Source organism: Leptonychotes weddellii, chromosome 8, assembly GCF_054177405.1.
Source record: "Leptonychotes weddellii isolate Sample4059 chromosome 8, ASM5417740v2, whole genome shotgun sequence".
In the NCBI taxonomy this organism is placed as follows: domain Eukaryota; kingdom Metazoa; phylum Chordata; class Mammalia; order Carnivora; family Phocidae; genus Leptonychotes; species Leptonychotes weddellii.
In genome coordinates, this window is record NC_138376.1 from 124,184,291 (window position 1) to 124,197,473 (window position 13,183).

A 13,183-nucleotide genomic window follows, 5' to 3' on the forward strand; every position below is an offset into this window, starting at 1 on the left:
GGAGCACGTTCACTAAGTGTCATTTGCTTGTGGGTACATTCACGAAAAATTATCCAGCCTAAGGCCTGGGACATCAACAGTGCTAAATTGACATTAAATACACCTGGTATACTTTTAAAAATTCAGTATAACAAGAAATCCATTCCTTAAAAAAAAAAAAAAGGCACAATGAACATTCTTCTCTTTACAGAGGGACTCATGTCAGGGTATCTTTAAAAGTATCTCCCCTTAGGCATGATAGCATCAGCTACACTTTACTAACTAAAAAGATAAAAAAGTGCCAAGTGAATCCATCATCTGGAAGCAACATATCTCTGAAATGATATGAAAAAGCAGTAGTAATGCTGACTGCTTCCATTATTGAGCTCTTACTGTGTGTGACGGGTATGTGTGGATATATAGGGGTTATCCAGTGGAATCTTCAAAGTACTAGTGAAGTAAGTGTTGCTATCCTCAGGCTCCTGATGAGAGAAATAAGGTTCACAGAGTTGAAGTCATGTGCCAGTAAGAAAACATTCTCAGGAAAACCCCGTGACTCTCACCTGATCCTGGCTCGTTGTCCTTCTTGACCAGAAACCAATCCCACATCAGGGGAGCTCTTGAACACCATATTTAGAACAGATGGTAATTTATAATGTCTTTCTCTTCCTTGGCAATTTAAATGAAAATGTCAACTTGAAAAAAGGTTTCAGAAAGGCACCAAGAAGAATGGTACATGCAGCTAGATTAATCACAGAAAGATGAACGAAGTACATTTTCAACATGGGCAACATCACTGTTAACGTAACATAAAAGTCTTGGGAAAGTTAAAAGACCATTAAGAGACAGCTAGAACAAATAGCAATCAGCTCAGTTGATAAACAACAGGAAACTGACATGTGCAGCTTACCTGTGAGCAACACCTTTTCCTATGAGTGGCATTACTAGGCAACAAGACTCCAAACACACAAATGTTACCACAAGCCTTTCCAGTCTTCCTTTGCTCCAAACTGAAGCAGGGAGACACCACTTAGATGACATAAACATGACAAAATATACCAGGCTAGCTACAAAAGACAACATTCTGTATGGTTCCATTTACATGAAATTCTGGGAAAGGCAAAACTGTAATGACAGAAAGCAGATGAGGGGTTCCCAGGGGCTAAGAGTGGGGGGAGAGGGTGACTGTAGAGTCAGGAGGACACTTTCTGAGGATAATGGAGATGGTCCGTATCATGATGGTGGTGGTTCATTGACTCTACACATTAGTCAAAATTCACTTAAGTGTACACTTGAAATTGCTGAATTCTATTGTATGAAGGTTATATCTCAATAAAGCAAAGGGAAGTATGTATATATAATAACCTGATCTAGCCTTTCTACTCTTTTGTATCTGACTCAGAGTAAGCGAAATTTGGTAACGCTTTGGCAACAGAAAATAAACACAGCTTAATTTCAAAATACAGAGCTAGAAGTTGTTGTAGAAGAATAATAGCTTCAGCAGCCACTGCAAATGAGTTGCCAAGACTTTACTGGAGGCATTCCATCCCAAGATATGGCGTTTAGTCTCTCAAGGTCTTTGGACACCCGGAAAGTGGGTCGTCTTTCAGGATATCTGCGTCACTGTGGAGAACATGTCAGTAAATCATAAACCAGCTGGATTTATTCTTAAATTGGCAAAATACATACTTGCTTGGAAGTACTATTAATCCTTTAATTCGCTGGACAGGGAAGATTGGTTTTATGGTCTTGATTACCTTTGGTTTTATCAGTACCTCATATTCTTTGGTAGAGGGTATGTGTTAGGCATTACACTTGTGCTTTGGGAAAACAGAGATCATGTGACTGCTTGATTCTAAATCTTAAAAGTTTGAAATTAAGACTGATAATAAATATTTTTACTGAGTAAGTTGGAACACTCAAGCAATTATTTTCATTATTTAATACAAAATCATCTTGCCTAAAATAATCGATTATTAGTGCAAAAGCATTGTTCTGGACTGAATTCTCCAGATAATTCTGCTTTTGGCAACAAGTTACAACTTAAATGGGCTTAAACAATAAGCTCATTTCCCAGCTCATGTATCTGGAATTCTAGAGTTATAGCAGCATTTGGGGTTGGCTAGACCTGAGTCTCAACAGTCCCATCAAGCCATGGTTTTCTCCCTCTCCACTCTGCAGACAGAGTGGCTTCTTCTTCATACTGGTTCCCTCCTGGGTATAGGATGGCTGCTAAATTCTACTTGAGCCCACCACTTTCCCATTAATTCCCTGAGGGTAGAGAGAGAAGATTCTTTCGGGAAACTTTGACTTAAGGTTAGTGAAGGACTTTCTCTTTTTTTCTTTATTTAAAGATTTTAATTATTAGAGAGAGAGAGAGAGCACAGAGGGAGAGTGAGAGGGAGAAGCAGACTCCTCACAGAGAAGAGAGCCCGATGCAGGACTGGATCCCAGGATTCTGAGATCATGACCTGAGCCGAAGGCAGATGCTTAACTGACTGAGCCATCCAGGTGCCCCCCGTGAAGGACTTTCTCAAGACCATTTCTCATTGGTTCAAACTGGGTCTCATGCCCATTTATCAGTGGCTCAAATTGGGTCACATTCCCAGTCACATGCCCAATCTAAGGGTAGAATTACCCTGAGGTAACGAGGTCTCCCCTACAACTGGAAACAGAATCAGCTCCCCTGAGAATGGGAATTGATGAAGTTGGGGGGGGTGGCGCAGTGGGGGTTCTATTAAGAATGAGAAAGAGAGAATGACACAGAGCCAACAACAAAAAAGGTACACTAGGGTTTCATTTAAATCCATTACTTTAAAGGTGAGCTATAGTTCTTCTTGTTAGGAAAAGTACTTTAAGTTTAAATTTTATTTTTAAGAGAATATTTATAGCAAAAAGGAAGAAAGTAAAAACCACCATAATCCTACTACCCTGTGAGAACTATTAATGATACAAGCATACTTTCAAACATTAAAATAAATATTATACTCTGCATATTGCAGACACAGTAGAGCATAATGGTTAGCAATATACAGACTTAGCTATCCACCTCCTGGTTCATCTACTTACTGTCTGTGTGTCCTCAGTGGGACTGATAAGCTACTTATCTTTCCTGTGCCTCAACTTCTTCCTCTCTGTGATGGATATAAGAATAGCATTTATAAGTTCCAACAGCACTAATCCTCTAGTTCAGAAGTCAGCAATCTGCAGCCTGTGGGCCAGACCTGGCTTGCTGCCTGTTTTTGTAAACAGTTGTATTGGAAACCAGCCATTGTCATCCATTTGTGTATCCATCTATGGCTACTTTCACACTATAATGGCAAAGTTAAGTAGCTCCAACAGAGACTATATCACCCACAAAACCAAAAGTACTTATAATCTGGTCCTTCGCAGAAAAAGTTCGCTGACCTCTCGGTCAGACCAGTAGACCTCTATTGTTTTATCAAAATCTAGCATGTCATAATTCTGTGGTCGTGTAGTAACTTAACCAGCCTGGAGAAAATGATCAAGAAAAAGTGACATCTGCAGAGCTAACATGAAAGCAAGGGATGCTCAGTTATTTTATCAGTTAGTTAAGAATTGTGAGTAATTGAAAAATCTACAGCAGTGCTTAAATGTCAAGTTATCTTCCTGAATTGACTAGAGATCTTGAAATACATGATATATGATCTCCCTTGAACTCTGGGGTGTTGACACTGGGACATGAATGAAAGTGAATTTGTACAGCGTATCTAGTCGATAGAAGTCATAGCTATGGGGAGAAGATAAGAAGACTGAAGAGGGAATGAAAGAGAACCCATAACAAATTGTGGCAATATTGCTTTAGAAAAGAAAAGATTGTTGCCATCTGTGTGCTCTGGGGGAGCAGTGGTACAGATGTGTGGATGGGCAGAGCGACCAGGGACTCCCTAGAGAAAAGGGAGTAGTCTGAGTGAGCACAGGCAACCTGACCCAAGTCTGAGCTGTGGAAGACCATAAGTGAAAAGAAAAGCGTTGGAAAAAGTGATACATCCATGGAGGACAACTTCCCTCACAGTATGGGTAGTTTTGATCTTGAATTTAAAGATCCTCAAGCTCTAAATTATTTTAGTCAAATCCAGCTTTTCCATAAAATAGTGTTTTAACTAAAGGTTAGATTTTGGCCAGGTGTGTAATGTCCTTCTTTAAAAATGAAGCGACCATCAGCTACACAGAAGTTTTCTAAAATAAAAAGCCTTGAATACATTCAACAGTGTAATGTGACCATTAAGAATAAAGGATTTCTATCAACTACCTAATTTCAAATCCTGGCTCAACCACTGTCCCTTTAATCCTTCAAGTCCCAAGCCTTGTTTTCCTTATTTATAAAACAGGATTGATAAAAGTACTAACTTCGGAGGGTTTTAATGAGAATCAAATTAAATAACCACATCAAACAAATATTACAGGCTCCTTAGAAGTGAACCATTTTGACGTGGACGAGATAGAGAAACTAATTGTGGAAAACATTTTGATAACCAATCATATAATGATACATTGTTGTAATATACTAAGTTCTTTCATTTTTGGTATTCCTGCCTTACTTTTGGAGCAGCAAAGGTGAAGATAGGTCTTAAAAATCCTTAGAATTTAGAAGAGTAGATCAGGGAATATTTTCATAAGCATTGTGTTCGTTTAGAGTACAGGTCAACTTGCTGCTGAAACAGAGACCCAAAAAATATAATGACAAAAAAAAGAAAGAAAGAAAAAGAAAGAAAGAAAGAAAGAAAGAAAGAAAGAAAGAAAGAAAGAAGAAAGAAAGAAAGAAAGAAAGAAAGAAAGAAAGAAAGAAAGAAAAGCGTCTTTCTCTCATACGTGCCCACCGAGAGGTAAGCAGCCCAGCCCTAGAAGGCGGCTCTGTTTCCTGAGCACCTCTAGGACCCAGGTTCCAGTTTTCTTGTTTCTCCACTGTCACCTGCAGCAGGTGGTCTAGAAGCTGGTTCACCAGCATCTCCTTCCATCCCTTAGGAGAGGGAAGGCAGTCAATAAAGAGCAAAGCCATTTCTTTTTAAAGGATTGGATCTAGAACTTGCATACATGGCTTCTATTCCCACCTCATTGCTGAGATCTTAATCAAAGGGCTACCCATAGTTGAAAAAGAGGCTAGAAAATGTGACTGTAGTGACGTGCCCAACTAAAACTCGGTGGATTCTGTTATCAAAATGGAGAAGGGAAGAATGGATGGTAGAATCAATTAGCAGTCTCCCATAGGCATTGTCATGGAAACTAGTATTGTGTCACTGACTCTAAGACCCTATTGATTGTAAGACCCATCATTTTATGTACCACTAAGTAAGAAAAACCATGTTATGAAATGTATTATTAGACGTATGTTTTCTTATCAGCTCAGTTGTAGGACACGTCCCAATTTAGGAGTGTTAAAATGTGAAAATTATGTGTCTTGAGATAGAAGAAATACGGTATTGGAAGGGCATAGGAAGAGAAGGTGATCCAAAGACATCAATTCTGCAGTCTTCTTTTGCTTGTGTGTGTTTCCTTGGAACAAGCATAGACAGGAGATATCAAGCTTTGTTCGACTCATCAAGTGTCATGCTTAGCCTCGGTGACGGACAAAGTACCTGCTCTTTGGCTTTGTTTCCTTTATAGTGCCTTATACATAGTAGGCGAACAGCAGTATTTGTTTCATGCAATGAAAGAAAAGACCAACTTCTTGGATGGCCAAATAGAGATGAGCTGAATTTTCCAGGATCAAAAAGATGCTAGATTCAAATAAACGGACCAAAGCAAACTGATACCTTCGGGGCCGTACTTGCTCTTGAATTTAAAATAATCTTATTTGTTAACATCATGTTGATAATTTAATAAAGAAACATTCATTTGGACCCACCTGCTTTTGCCACTCTCACGTTTCTTTTCTCCAATTTAATAAATGCGCAAATGTATTTTACTTTAAAACACACCTTTTTTCCTTGGTGAGTCAGAGCAGGTTGGCACACAGGACTGCTGATACTCGCCTGAGAACAGCCTCTCATGCAGCAACCACATCTTTGCGGATTTGTCCTTTTTTAACAGCTAGGGAATCACACTCTCCATTCTCAGGTTTTAAGACGAAGTCGTGAAAGACCCTGGTCAATTCAGTCAGATCATTTGACTTGGTGGCTTTGAATCTGGTCAATGAAAATCTATAATATGCAGGTGTGTCTTGCTGTATTTGCTACTGAAATCTGCTTCTCTTATATAGATCACTGTTACAGATGAGGAAGTTAGTAACCCATCCTTTTTAGATCTGGTGAGGACTCCCCAAATGAGGAAGTGCACACTTATTCTTATGTTTGCTTGGTAAGTCTGACTTGTGATGGGCTCAAAAGCTTATATCAAATTTACAACGCTCCCCTTCCTTCAGAGCAGGCTGAAGTTATGTCTTACTTGGTCTCCGTTGTCTTTCAATGCCCCTCCAGGTTCACAAGTGCGGTGGTGTATCAAGGACTCGTCATGCGCCTAGGAATTATAGGAGGCAACCTCTATATCGACTTTTTCATCTCAGGAGTTGTGGAGCTGCCCGCGGCCCTGCTGATCTTACTGACCATTGAGCGTTTCGGACGACGCCTTCCCTTTGCAGGAAGCAATCTAGTGGCAGGGGTGGCCTGCCTTGTCACGGCATTCTTACCCGAAGGTAATAGTCCCCCGAATCTGTCTGGCACTCAGGAACATGAAATAGTCTTAAATCAAAATGCTCAAGAATGGGGAACTTCTTGTCCTTAGAAAACGTACCCCTGCCTCAAAATCCTGGTACCAGGCAACCTAGTGATGTCACCCAATTTTCTGCTTAAGCAGTGTTAACGACTCTGAGTACAGGGATTGATTCTACAGTTTTTTCTGTTTTCTCCATTTTAGGTTCATTGTGCAGAGTCTAGCTTGTAGTCATGTAGTTTAGTATTGATCACCTTTATTTGACTGACTTTCATGCTCTCATTGACCATGGTTACCATATTTCCTGATTACCGTGTCACTGGCCCCATGCAAAATACCAGGGTTACAAAAGGAAGAAAGGAAGACACTTGTTGACTTCAGAAGGTTCACAACCTAGTAAGGGATATGGATACTTTGTTTTTTAAATTTGTTTTTCTTCCAAGTTCTTATTTAAATTCTAGCTAGTTAAAACAAAAAAAAAAAATAAAATAAATTCTAGTTAGTTAACATGCAGTGTAATATTAGTTGCAGGTGTAGAATTTTGTGATTTATCACTTACATAGGACACCCAGTGCTCATCACACCAAGTGTCCTCCTTAATGCCCATCACCCATCTACCCCATCCCCTGTCCACCTCCCCTCCAGCAACCCTCAGTTTGTTCTCTATAGTTAACAGTCTGTTTCTTATTTTGCCTCTTCCCCCTCCCCACGTTCAACTGTTATGTTTCTTAAATTCTACATATGAGTGAGATCATATGGTATTTGCCTTTTTCTGACTGACTTATTCCACTTAGTGTTATACTCTCTAGCTCCATCCACATCATTGCAAATGGCAAGAATTCATTCTTTCATTCTTTTATATGGCTGAGTAATACTCCATTACGCACACACAGATACACATACCCCACATCTTCTCTATCCATTTATCAGTCGATGGACATACGGATATTTGGGCTCTTTCCATAATTTGGATTTTGTTGATAATGCTGCTCTAAACATTGGGGTGCATGATATAGATACTTTAATGCTTTCACAACTCACTGTGATAAATGAAATAATAGAATTAGTTACAGTTAAACCTTGTTATAGGGAGTGGGGCTGCTGACTCTCTGCATGGTCGAAAACCTGCATATAACTTTTGACTCCCCAGAAACTGAACTGCTAATAGCCTACTGTTATTTAGAAGCCTTACCTGTAACAAAAGAGTCGATAAACACATACTTTGTATGTTATATGCATTATATACTGTGTTCTTACAATAAAGTAAGTTAGAGCAAAGAAAATGTTATTAAGGAAATCATAAGGAAGAAAAGATACATTTGTAGTACTGTAGTGTAAATAATGTCTGCACATACGTGGACCCACTCAGTTTAAACCTGTTGTTCAAGAGCCAACTGTACCAGATTTAGAAAAATAAAGCTCTCTGAAGACTCTATGTGATTTAGAAAAATAGGTACAAGGAGTGATATGCATGGAGTGGTCAGGAAAAGCTTCCCAGAGGTGAGAACTAGGCATGAATGAAAAAGGAAGAGAGATATACTAGACAGGAGTGCCTGGCTGACTCAGTCAGAAGAGCATGCGACTCTTGATCTCAAGGTCATGAGTTCGAGCCCCACATTGGGTGTAGAGATTACTAAAAAAATAAATAAACAAACTTTAAAAAAGAAAAAAGAAATGTACTAGACAGAAGGGAAAGGTAGGAGAGATTTTTCCACAGTAGAGCACGGCTCTCAGAAGTGTGAACCATCGTTGAGGGATCTGGGACCACACGTTCTCTGTTATCACTCGAATATCCCCAAAAAGGGGCTGAGGATCGCCTGCCACCAGCAGTGACTGGCCTCACAGGCCAGACCGGGAGCTTGGGTATGGCCCTGCGAGCTTACTCGTAGCTGCGTCAGGTTGGATGGTGGCAGTGAGGAGGGAGAGATGCCCAGAGCAGGAATGAAGGTCATGGTAGTCGGCCCGGATGGGAGAGGGTGATTTCAGGGATGTCAGAGGTCGGGGGGCTCGATGACCAGGTGGCAGTTGCCCCCAGATGCATGGTTAACACAACCCACATTATCTCTGCCACAGGACACAGCAGACCCTGGACAGGGAAGCCCTTCAAAGTCCCAGGGAACATGCGAATTAGAGCAAGCTCCTTATTTCCATGTGCCAGGGCATGGGGGGTGGGGGTTACAGAGAGACCGGATTCTCTGGTGGTCCTTGTGTCGGCCCCAGAGAGGCTGTCTTTTCTTCTGAGGATCATCTGAGGATCAAGAAAGAAGGGATAATATTATAGAAGTGAAAATAGACATTTACAGAGTTTATTAGTTATATGAAGGTTTATGAAGTCCCAAAACCCTATTTAAATAAAATTATAGAAATGTCCATCTTCAGACCAGAAAATTTAAAAAAGATGTAAAGTCTTCTGTCCTTTTGGAATGGTTGATGATAAATAGAACTGCATTTACACGGATCTCATTTTCCTCGAGTATACTAGTTTTGTAGGGCTACAGTAACAAAGTACCACACCCTGGGTGCCTTGGAACAACAGAAATGTATTCTCTCACAGTCCCACAGGCTGGAGGTCTGAAATCCCCATGTGGGCAGGGCCAGGCTCTCTCTGAAGGCTCTAGGTGAGCATCCTTCCCGGCCTCTTCCTAACTTCTGGTGGTTGCTGGTAACCCCAGGCGTTCCTTATTATCCCAGTGTCTGCCTCCATCTTCATAGGACCCTCTCTTCTCTGTATCTTAACTATCATATCTGCAAAGACCCGTTTAGAAATACGGTCACATTCTGGGTTCTGGGTGGACATGAACTTTGGGGAACACTATTCAACCCACTACATTGAATCGAAACATTTTTCTAAGAGTTGGGGAATCTATGTAACACCTGTTGGCCAATACATGTCTTTTTAGTTTCTATTAATGGCCACCACTAAACTAGGAGTGGGAACAGAGCAGTAAACAAGATAGATGTAACTCTTGTCCTTGAGAATAATGCACAATTTAAGTAGAAGGGGGACAAATGGGGAACATTGGAGATTTCACTCTTGTTTCCATTTTGCTTTAACACTGTATCATTTTGCGAGGTCTTCTGTTCTTGTGGCATGTGGAATAAGAATTAAGTATTTGTTGCACATGAAATTAGGGACTCGGTTAATGTCTTATGGGTGGAGAAAGGTTAAAGACTTATGGGTGGCCCATCATTTCATGGTATAACGTTCCCCTGGAAGATTCTCTCTGGCCCCAGACTGATTGGGGTGATTTTGATGTGCGCCGCCTTCTACATGATCCCAGAGAGCATTCTAGACCATATGTCCACACCAATGTTGGAGAAACTAGATGAGTGGGAATCAAATGATTTTGTAGAGAATACTTTCCTATATGGAAAAACATAAGGCAAAGAGCAGACTTTTCTGTTTGGTCTGCTCAGTTTTATTTTGAAGATATAATTTCCTGATTTCAGCTTTAGAATTGTTCTCAGCGATACTGAAAAATAATTATTATGCTCTTACTCTAGACACACCTTATTTGTGTATTCCCAGATTCGGCTGCTTGGATAGTCATATGTCAGTCATGATTGGCAAGAATAAATTCACATCCCTAATGCTCCTTGTGAGTAACCACATTTTAAGAGCTGTTCCTCACTTCATTGGCAGCCCTTCTCCTTAAGGGAGCTTTTGGACTTGGTTACTTGGGCTGATGAATTAACATTAGAAAGACTTCTCCTCTCAGTCATTCTTGACGTCAGGAACAGAAGGACAGCCCCTGCGGAGAATGCTGATTAGCCTTTTAGAGGACGCAGCTCTAAAATTGTCGAGAACAATTTAACTGGCTTTCCCTCCACTAACCACAACTTTTTATGGTCTGAAGAATGAGATTCTGGAAAAAGAAAGTCTTTCTGGCTGTATCTTCACTTAAACCTCACTGCTTTTGACCCAAATTTTTGAACTCTGATTAAAGTCTGAAAACTAGAAGGTTTTCTTTGTCCATAGTGGTCTGGTCTGCGCCTTTCATTCGGATTTGTTTAGGATGGCTACAGACCTAGCCGCTTGGTTAATTACTCTTTTTGAAGCCAGAGAGCTGCCTTTTACTTTTATTTCTCTTTTAAGTGAAAAGCCAGCAAATGTATCTTAATTTACATATCTCTAGTACAAATTTTCACTACATTTTATTTCAGAACTCAAAGCAGATGGTACGTTCAGAGATGTCAGAGAGTGTTTCTTTAAAATCCTGCATCCTGGGGCGCCTGGGTGGCTCAGTTGTTGAGCATCTGCCTTCAGCTCAGGTCATGATCCCAGGGTCCTGGGATCGAGTTCCGCGTCCGGCTCCCTGTTCAGCGGGAAGCCTGCTTCTCCCTCTCCCACTCCCCCTGCTTGTGTTCCCGCTCTCACTGTCTCTCTGTAAAATAAATAAAATCTTTAAAAAAAACAAAAGAATGCAGTCACGGTGGGGCGCCTGGGTGGCTCAGTCAGTTAAGTGTCTGACTCTTGGTTTCAGCTCAGGTCATGATCTCAGGGTCGTGAGATCAAGCCCTGCATCTGGCTCCTTGCTCATCCTGGGGAGTCTGCGTGAGATTCTCCCCTCTCCCTCTGCCTGCCCCTCCCCCTGTTTGTGCTCTCTCTCTCTCTCTGCCAAATAAATAAATAAAATATTTTAAAAAAATCCTGTATCCTCTTCTTCAAAAATTGAGGTATTATTCCCAGTAATCTCCAGTCCCTTGACCAAACCCCTGTTCGGAGGGACCGTCTTTCTCTGTGTTCTCGGGGCTCTATGGAGAGAGTTCCAGCGTTTGTACTCATTTGTAAATTGTCTTGTGTTCTTTTGTCTTTGCTACTAAAAGTGTCTTCTGCCGCTACAAGATGAACACAGCTTATCACTGGGATGATCAGAAGTTTCTGTTTGCATACATAATATTCACACATCATTTACACTTCCTAATAAACTGCTTTCATTTCACTCCTAGTGAATCAACAGCACAGTGCCTCTGGAACTTGTGTTTTATTAAACATTTCACCAAAATCTCTAGCTCAGTGTGGTTAGACAGGGGCTCTGCTGCTCAGAAGGAGTTGAGAGGCTTTCAGAGTCCAGTCAGCATGTAGGATAAACCACATCTCCTCAAGGGTGTCCGCTTGACAGCGTTTTCTGAACATTTTACTCACTTGACTGGTTATTTATCTGTATCCGCTGGGCTAATCACATGTTTTGTGTGTATGTGTGTGTGTTTTCATTTGGTTTCTTGCTTTTTGTTTGGTTCTCTCCAGCAAACAGTTCTAGCCTCCGTTGTAAACTTCAACTGGCATTGAAGTTGTCCACGGGACTCACTTACAGAGTCGTTTTGATTCAGTAGAAAAAAACCTATAACTTAAGAACTTAACCTGGGTAATCAAGCTATTTCCACAGTAGCAGGCAACATTCTTTGCAGGCCGAGAGCTGCAAAAGGTTGCCCGGTCGGGCTGGGACCCAGGGAATCTGGGCGAGAGCTCCCACTTTCCGTTCCCTGGCACCTGGCACTGTACCACCTGCTCATTGAAGGCTGGGGTGGAATGCATTTCCTGGTCCCCCTCCCTGGCCTTCATGAAAAGGCAAAGCCTAAATAAAACACATGTTTACAACCGTTCCATGCCAGAGCAGATGGCAGCCCGGCCCATCAGTGCAACACTGATATTCCTCACCCCCTGATGTAACTGTTGATGGGAGAGCTACAGATGTTCTCATCCGGGAAAAACGTCAAGTACGCCAGGACGTCCTCGGCCGGTGTGCAAGCAAAATGTAATTTTGTAGTAATAAACGAGCCTCCCAGCAACGATCTTAAACTATCTTTTTCTGTGCTCGCCCTCCTAGGCAATTGTATTATTTAGTGAGTTTTAGCTTTTTTTATTTGTTGACTCTTCTGTAGAGAATACACATACATCTACTGAGCTTAATTCTCTTCTGTCCTCCTCTGCATTCATGTCATTCATGTCATTTTTCAGGAAGGGGCAATAATTCTTCTCAGAGATAAGAGCACTGTTTAGTGCTGGGTGAGCATAAATAAATATGAGTATAAAAGGGAAAGGTTTCCTTTTCAAAGACGAAAGTCAGAATGTCCTTAGCTTTGCTTTGGAGAGCAGATAGGTGCTTACCCATGCAGTCATATGTCCTCATCCCCATGTCCACTAAGGAAGGCTGGCATAAATTGCACTCTTAAGAGATTTAGAGCACTGACTTTGTAGGACAAAAATGGTTTACTCCTTCTTCCTTTAAAACTCAAAAGAAAGAAAATATTTAATGAAGAACATTTGTTTTTTTGCACTAGTCACTGTGGAGGCAAGGAGAATTTCCTCATATAACCAATGCAGCCCTAACGTAGTTCATTTTTAAATGAAGGAACCAACTAATCTTTAAGAATCTGGCTCCTTCTGCAGATGAATGGATAAAGAAGATGTGGTATATATATACAATGGAATATTATGCAGCCATCAAAAGGAATGAGATCTTGCCATTTGCAATGACGTGGATAGAACTGGAGGGTATTATGTTGAGCGAAATAAGTCAAACAGAGAAAGACA

The 13,183-nt window shown here is 41.0% G+C and overlaps 1 protein-coding gene across 2 annotated transcripts in view; it reads left to right on the plus strand.

The window, feature by feature from the left end:
• Positions 1-13,183, plus strand: part of SLC22A3 (solute carrier family 22 member 3) — an 87,922-nt gene that overhangs the window by 65,416 nt on the left and 9,323 nt on the right. For both annotated transcript variants that reach the window (XM_081829266.1, XM_081829268.1), the window contains exons 6-7: positions 6,200-6,297; positions 6,417-6,631. In XM_081829266.1, the coding sequence (XP_081685392.1) occupies positions 6,200-6,297; positions 6,417-6,631 (313 nt within the window). The remainder of the gene's footprint in view (positions 1-6,199; positions 6,298-6,416; positions 6,632-13,183) is intronic.